Raw genomic sequence first — 8544 nt, 5'->3', positions numbered from 1 at the left:
TGTCATTGGCTTTCATGATAAACACAAATTGGCTGCGTGTATCCCTAGTAGAGTTCGGTAATGTAGCGTCTCCGGCTCTAAGATTCCAGAGCGATGGTTCAGCCACAGGCATTTTCCTCTATCAATATTCATTTGTGTGAACGAGGTTGCCTAATGATGCTGCCACCAGACCGTCCTTATGGGACTGTGTGACCTCATGTGTGGTCACATGTGTGGAGGAGGAGAGGAATAAACACAGCAGGTGTTACATCATGACCACTTCACGCACTATAAAGTGTAATATATGCCATAAACACACAGTGAGAAAATCTGAATTTACAGCAAATCAGGTCAAGATAAGCTTAAAAGTGAATTAGGGGCACCCATTAGGTGAAACATCTGTCAGATTAGACCACATCTCACAACTGGATTTACAGGATTTAACCGCTGAAACATGATTCATATGCTTCATTTGTCTTTTATCCCTAGAAAGCCAAAGAGGAGAAAAAGAACAGACTCCATGCTTCTGCAGAGGGCTTTATCTTGATGGGGTTGCTTTTTATTTTAAGGCACTTCTTATCAAAGCCTAAAACATTTTCTTTTCTGCCTGGGTGACTGCCCCTACGTGACCAAGGTGACACCTGCTGCTTCAGTGATGGATGGTTGACAGAGGTGGTAGTTTTCACCCCTCCATCCTTAGGTTGCAGTGATTTAGTGTCCTTCTTCATGCTCTTTATCCTCAGACCCCATTTTCTCCATATCCACTTTTATTTCGTAGATATGCAACAGCCACAGTAAAATAATACACAACAAAGGCTGATTGTGTGACATTACAATGACTTATCTGCTTATTGTGTGTCATTCATGTCATGTTTCTGTACAGACTAATGATTCTGCTGCGATTTGTGTCCTTCCGCTTCATCTTTATTCCTCATATTCACCATATCCTCTTATATGGACGAACTACACTTTAAAGAGGGAATATATACAACAATATATACAACAGTGACACTAACTTTGACCTACATTATATTGACATATATTCTGTGTAATTTCTGTAATACTGCTACACTTATGATTCTGCTGTAATTTAGTGTCCCTCTGCTCCTCATCTTCTCCACATCATCTTTTATATATTGATATGAAACAACCACACCCTATATAGAGGAAAATGTTCAACAAAGGCAACATGTGTGTCACTCATAATGACTGAGGCTTTCTGATTGAGCTTTAATGTGGTGTGTAATTACTGTAATATTTTTGTAAAGACTTATAATTCTGCTGTGATAGTATTGATTAAACAATTTAATTAAATGCGTCGTACCAATGACAATAGCCTACAGAGGTAAACAGCTTTCACATTGCAGGCTTCCTCGGTGTTTTTGTTGCACGAGGAAGTCAAATTAGCAGCTGTTGTATTCTTTATCCACAACATTTATTCTTGAGTATTTTTGCAAAGTCAGAAAACGGTGTCAGGAAAGTGGACGGACGCCCTTCAGCAGCCGCAGCCGCGGACATGCGCGCACCGCTGGAGGCAGTCGAGCTGCAGACCGGGGTTTGTATGGAGGAACTCCGGCTGATGTTAGCGGCGGAGAGGAGAGAGAGGCGAGAGCTGGGTGGGCATGACATGTGAGCCAAGTCTGCACAGATACAACAAATACCCAAAGTATGTCTGCGGCAGGGGCGGGTCGATGCTCTGAGGGACTTGACACAGGTGAATGAGCGCACAGCTGCGGATTCTCCCGTTTTCTTTTTTTTTTTTTTTTTTTTGCGTTTCCCTTTTTTCTCCTCTCTGTCCACGGTAAGAGGAGAGCGGCACGGCAGCTGTAGCTCCCCGTGCCTGCTTCACCCTGCTTCGGTCAGGCAGGCGTCAAGGTGCAGCAGGCAGGAGAGGGACTGAGGAAGAGCCGCCGCTGCTTCATCAACTGTCCGACAAAACGCTGCCGCGCAGAATAACGTGACCACTTCACTGAGAGACAGCAGAGAGAGAGACACACGGGAGAGGACACTATGTCAAAAGAGACGAGAGGAAAAGGTAAGCGGGGCACTCACTGCATGCATGCTCTCGTGCTAACAGGTAGAACCCTGCGTCTCGTGCTGCTGAATGTTGGCGCGCACAGCCGCCGCGTGCTGCATGGATGGAGGCAATCTGTAGGAATGCGCGACGGTCAAAACGGACCTCTGCACATCAAACTGTCTGGTCCGGTGGACTGTCCAGCCCGGTCTCTATCTGTCTGTGTATGTATCCTTATATCTGTCCGTCAGAAAGCCCTTCCGTCCTGTGTTGGTGTTACAACAAAATGTGTGACCCGTTAGATTCTGTGACTCTGTAGGGTCAGATATTGAAAAACGATTATATTGACAGGTAGGGACCTACAGACAGACCTAAAGGCCCATGATCACCGGTCTCTGCCATCACATCTATCAGTATGTCTGACCCAGACTAAGTAGCCTACTACATGAGGCGACACTATTTTTGGTAACAGCTATTAAAATTCAGGATGTGATCATACTATAAAAAAACTTGCTGATATTCCCAGTCAGTAACAGTGCTCATTGTATTCTATTCTGTTCTACTCCATTCTCAGCTTCAGGCAATACATCGCAGAAAATAAAAGCACAAGGTTAAACCAGAAGTGAAAAAGACCAATAATTGTGGAAATCAATGTGCATTGCTAATAATAGGCATTTTTTTTTTCATACAGCTGGTTTCATTGATAAATTGGGTGTGTGGTATTTGAGAGAGTGTTGACAGGACACCATCAGCCAGGCCTCTGAAGTCGTGACATTTCTGTTGCATAAAAGATTTATTGTGGCTCATTCAGATGATTCTTTTGTAGCTCAAACAGGCCACCTGTTTGCATTGTGGTTTTTCAGTTAATTTGTTTAAAAAAAAAAAATGCAGTGCTTTAGGATGTTGTGTGTGTTGTTTACTGTAAGGGTAGCTCATTACCTCTTTCTATACAGCATAGAAAGAGGTTATGAGACCCCCCACCACCATCCATACCCCCTTTTTGTTTCTGTCTTTTTAGACGGATGATTTTTATGATGGAGCTAACTCACAAATTCTTGTGCCACACATTATTGAATGAATGTAAAACCTTATAATATGATAACTGTGCTAGCAGCAGCAGGGAGGGGGCATTGTTAGCAGTGAGAGGTTTCCTCAGCTGTAGGTACTGGGTTTATTTCCCAGTGCTGGTCATCACTGAATCTCCTCCAGCTTCAGGCTTGCTGTTCTGTATGTGGCCTTTGTACTCAGACCTTTTCCACAGGGTGAAAGTTGAGGTAGAATTTACCTTTAGGGATCAATAACATATCAAATCATTATTACTCCACATAGTGACAAGAAGTGTCACAATAGAGAGGGGATTTTATTCAGTGGGGTTTTGGCTTTAAAATATTGCTGACTTGGATCTAAAGTACCATCCTCACTAGATGCGAGGCCACAGTGACATACAAAGTAGAAACTCTCTAAGACAATAAGAATAAAACAAGCCAGGCTTAGACCAGGAGCGGCATTAAACTTTTAACCTCTGGTTTTCCCCTGAAATATCTCCTTAAGTTCACTATATTTAGAAAGAATGAATTTTCTGTATCTGCTGGCTCCAACACTTCATGGCTGCTGTATATGTGTGCTGTTTTCAGTGAGGGAACTATTATCAATGTATCTGCCTCAAATGATGTCACACTGAGTCAGTGTCAGTTAGAAAACCTGGAGGCGAGGAGTTAGACAAAGGTGAGATTATCAGGCCTCTGTAGCTCCTTCCACGCCTGTGCCTGAGAACAGCAGCTGGAGGCTACATTGGTCACTGTAGAAGCATAACGCACCTTGAATCTCCCACCAAACTGTTGGTGGTCTTTGTTGCATTGTGGGTAATGTAGGTGCAATGTTTTGACAAGGAAGGAGAGTGGAATATAAAAAAAACATTCTTGTTCTGCTGCATCGTTTTTGATCTTTTTACAACATAGAGAGTCTGACAATGTCATGGGAGTGCAATACTAAATCGGTGAAGCACTCTTAAGTTGGCTTTGTCACTAGAATTTGAATTTGAGTTGTGAGGATTTGAAAAAAAGACTGGCAGCACAGTAGATTCAGCATGAAGCACATGTCAAGAAAAGATAGATAGATAGATAGATAGATAGATAGATAGATAGATAGATAGATAGGTTAGGACATAAACAGACTTATATGGAGTTATACAAAATGTATAACACAAACAAGTAGGACATAAAGACTTACACAAAGTTACACAAAATACAGAGTTTATGGGACATGAAATGACATGGTTCACACAACAGAAACAAAGACATGGATTTGACACTCTTTGTACCACAGGCTTGAGTTTTTGTGACTTATGAAGGGCTTACTTATTTTGAACTCGTATGCCTGTAGTAACAAAACTTGCTAAACTTGGCCCCTCTGTACCTACAGTCAGAAGGGAAGTGGTGGTGACATGCCAGCAGGGTGGGTGTTCTGGGTCATATGTGATTGTGAGTTCTTTGTGGATCAGGGATGAGGTGACATACTCGGATAAATTGGGGGTGGGAATACCAGCTTGCTGGGTAAATGAGTTATCTTCAAGAGTTCATCTTATCCGTGATTGTAAGCATATGAAAAAAAAAAAAAAAAAAACAGATGGCACCGTAAATAAGAACTGGCAGGGAGGGGGAGTCAGTTCTTTAGTTCTGGAGATTATAAAGTATTGAAATGTTGATTGGCAGAGAAAGTCTTTGTTGTTATTAATTAACAGTGCAAGGACGGCTGTGTCGTCTACATATTTGAAGTAGCTAAAATCAGGCGGGTTGATAAAAGGCCCAGGCGTGACACAAATGTGAAAGGAAATAACTTCAAACAAGAGAGGTTTGAGATTCTTCTCACTCTCTCAGTGTGTAAAAAGTTAGTTTGCATGCTCATTCTTTGGATTATGAAGACAGGTATACAAATCTGTGTGAATCAAAATTGTTATGCAAAAAAAAGAAAAAGAAAAACATAGGTGCAACCTCTACGGTCGCTACGAGTTTGTTGCACTCCAAAAATCAAGCATGTAGTCCTATTTTTAGTAGACAATCTCAGAAGACAAATTAGTTTCTCTGAATGCTTGGAAAACCATTTTTTTTATCTGAGCAGCTGCACTGGATGTCTTCTCCAGTTAATCTTAATTATGTTGCATTGAGCCTCACCGTAAAATTCACTCGCTAATGGAAACTGCACTGTGAGACCTTACATTACTTCAGCCTGGCTCTATAAAATCATGTGAACCCAGCTGTGATGCTCTAGCAGGCCGGTGGCAGATTGATAGCAAGGTGCAATATGTGTGAGGTTACTGTTAGTATAGTCATATCTCAAGCAGGCAGTATATCTGTTTTCATTAAATATTGTTTGACTTCCGTTCACAGTGTAACTTGGGAAGCAGAGCAGTTCGTATAGAAATACTGATCTTCAAAGCTCCACCAGCATGGCCTCAATAGACAGTTTAATTTCACAACTTTCACTTATGTATGGAGATCTTATCTTTGTCATTTTCAATTATATGAGGGCTGCATGGGGTTCCAAACTTCCTAATTCTAAGTTAAACCTTCGCCCTTTTTCTCACTTTAGAGAAAAATCTGTTTTATTATGGTTGTGGACTGTGAAATAAAAGGGGAGTTGTATACTTCATCAGTGAAGAATAACAGCCAGTTTTTATAGACTATCTAAGCTTTACAGTTCGTTGTGGCTTTTTCCAGCTCCATAGCCTTGTGCCCAGATTCACTGACTGTCCATCAAAACAGAAGAGAGCCCCAGTTTTAATCATCCAAATATTGAAAGATAATTTGAGTGGAATAATAAGGATTTAGGAATTATGAGGGCCACTCTGAGTAAAGCTGCGGCTCTCAAAATAAAGCAGGTGTGACTCAAACTTAAAAGAATATTAAATGTTCTCTCAATGGCATTTTTTGAAGCCACATGGCTCTAAGGATGGATTGCCATGAAATTTTGTACAGACATTCATAGTGTCAGCAGAGGAATAGTAATAAGTATGATGATTCCCTGAACCTTCATCTAGCACCACCACAGGGTCAATATTTAGATTTATCCAGTGAAATCCCTCAATACTTTCTCAATGGATCATTGTAGATGATGTATCCTAATACCTATAGTGATCCCCTGACTTTTTCTTTCTTTCCAGCTCCACCATGAGGTTGGTATTTGTGGTTTTGAGTGAAATGTCTTGACAAATATCGGATGGATTGCCATGAAATTTGGAATACACATTTGTGCCCCCCTTCAGATGAATAGTAGTCACGTTGGGCATCGTTTAACTTTTCATCTAGCACCACTATCTTGTTAACATTTAATTTATTACTTGGTTTGTGACCAAATACCTGTAAGATTAATGATATGTTGCTGATGTTAGATACAATGTTTACCACATAAACATTAGCATGTTAGCAGGATGACATTAGCATTTAGCACAAAATACAGCTGTGCCTAAAGACAGTCTCACAGAGGCAATTGTCTTTTTGAATAAACATTCAATCAGGCCACTTGGCTATCAGCCATATCACCAAAATGTTGTTATTATTATTATTATTATTATTATTATTATTTAACTTACTTTGTATTGGGACATATATGTGCTCAGTTGCAGCTGTACTGTGCTTCTCAATAAGGATTGTTTCCACGTTTGCACCTACTGCACCAACTCCTCAGTCTTTTCATTGACCACTGAGGAGCTGCATGACAGTAGAGGGGTTAAGCACTTTTTAATGGGACCCACAATTGAAGCAGCTGGTACGAGAATTCAGTTCCATGACTGTTTCTCTATCCTCGAGGGTACTTCCCACCCAGTGCATGAGCTGCGGCTTGAAGCCAGGCAAGTATTGTGCTGCCAAATCCCTTGAAGAACTTTTGCTTTTCTAATCACCCTCGGTCATTTTCATCACCCCCCCTCCCACGGTCTACCTGATCCCCACTGCTTGTCTTCCATAAGACTTCACGGACCATTCCAGGGCTCAGTGTGAAGTCTAGCACCTCTGAGCCTTTTGTATTTCTCATAGTATTCCTCATATTTGATGAAATGGGATCAGTATGAAGGTCTTTTTTTTTCATTTGTTGTCCAAATAAAATAAATGGGTAGCCTACCTGCTGTTTTGCTGAGATTCTGCGTCAAGCTAAAAATAGAGCTGAAGGATGCTGATGAACAGGCTCCCTCTTCTCTCTCTCTGCCAAAGTGAAAGCCAACCTTTACCAGTATTTTAGTGCTAAACACAGTTTTTTGTAACGTTGTCTCTTAATAGGAAATAGACCGCTGGCACATTTTCTTCAAAAGGGATTGAGGTTGATGCTGTCAGTGATTCCCCAAACCCGGTTCTTATCACTCAGTTTAAGACATGATAAATACTTTATATACTGTATTACACTGCAACAGCTTGCTGTGTGTAGTGTCGTTGTGCTGGCAAATGGTCCCTAGACAGCCTGCCCAACAAGCAGCACCACAGTGTTCTCTGAATTATACAGAGATGTGTGCTAATGCATTCAGCCTGTGACCTCTGTTTTGTTGTTTGATCATACAAAACAGTGTTAATTTAAATGTAATAGCTGTTTGTCATGGGGAAACACACTGGGCCTGGTGTCGGGGAGCACCTACGTATTTCCAATGCACACAGCAGCTGGCCCGTTGCTACCAGCTCACCTGGAGCCGGGCACCCATCTACTTTGTGTTTGTCACAGCAAAATGTCTTGACGTCACACTGGTGTCTGAATATGGTGTAGAAGGCAGAAACAGCCTTTTCTGCTTTTCGCCTTTGGTGAATCACTTAAGATTTCAGGCAAAGAAGAAGCTCTTAAACTCATGAAATAGGCTCTTGGAAGGCACAATTACTCAGCTTTCCAAGACCAGGCTATTAGCAAAGACACTTAGTTTAAAATGTGTTGGTGTGTGCAGCCAGTAGGGAGTAAATGTTTTATGTAAGTTCGCATCATTTTGGGTTCATTTCCATTGCCAATTGATCGGAAGCACCTGTTGGACAGGTAGTTAGTAGTTAACATTTTCCATAGTAGAGCTGAAATGATTAGTTGATGAATTGACAGTTAATTAATTGATCATTTCAATCAAGTTTCTTTCCCTTGTGTGACATTAAACTGAACATCTTCATGGGTTTAGACAGTTTGTCCAACAAAACAATCAATTCTTGGAACTTGTGATGGGCATTTTTCATTTTTTTCATTTTGTAGGCTAATTGATAAAATAATTGCCAGATTAATCAATAATAAAAATAATTTGTAGTTGCAGTCTTGGTCAATACAGCACGACAGGACAGAAGGTTAATCAGGACACAGTATACTGTGAGACTCCTGCTGTTGAGGTTAACTACTTTTCACACAGGCTTTGGCTAAAAAGGTTTTGTTTCATTGTTATGGTTTTGTGGCCCACCACCTTTCTGTGTTGGTTCAGTCTCAACACTCTCTCGTTGTCTTAGTTTAACAGGCAGCTGTTTTCAGTAAAAAAGCTCTGATGAGCCCACTGTTCACAACATGCACAGCACCAAAAATACAGTTGGTGACTAGCTGGCAAACAT

The 8544-nt window shown here is 41.1% G+C and overlaps 1 protein-coding gene across 3 annotated transcripts in view; it reads left to right on the top strand.

Annotated features, from left to right (window-relative positions):
• pitpnm3 (PITPNM family member 3) overlaps positions 1-8544 on the top strand; it is an 89000-nt gene continuing 80456 nt past the window's right edge. For 2 of the 3 annotated variants that reach the window (XM_056374059.1, XM_056374057.1), the window contains exon 1: positions 2-2014. In XM_056374059.1, the coding sequence (XP_056230034.1) occupies positions 1990-2014 (25 nt within the window). In that variant the 5' untranslated portion in view covers positions 2-1989. Of the gene's footprint in view, positions 2015-8544 lie in introns of all 3 variants that reach the window. The other variant, XM_056374056.1, reaches the window with a different exon arrangement.

This window comes from Seriola aureovittata, chromosome 4 (assembly GCF_021018895.1).
Source record: "Seriola aureovittata isolate HTS-2021-v1 ecotype China chromosome 4, ASM2101889v1, whole genome shotgun sequence".
Classification (NCBI taxonomy): Eukaryota; Metazoa; Chordata; class Actinopteri; order Carangiformes; family Carangidae; genus Seriola; species Seriola aureovittata.
This window is presented reverse-complemented; position numbering and strand designations above follow the sequence as displayed.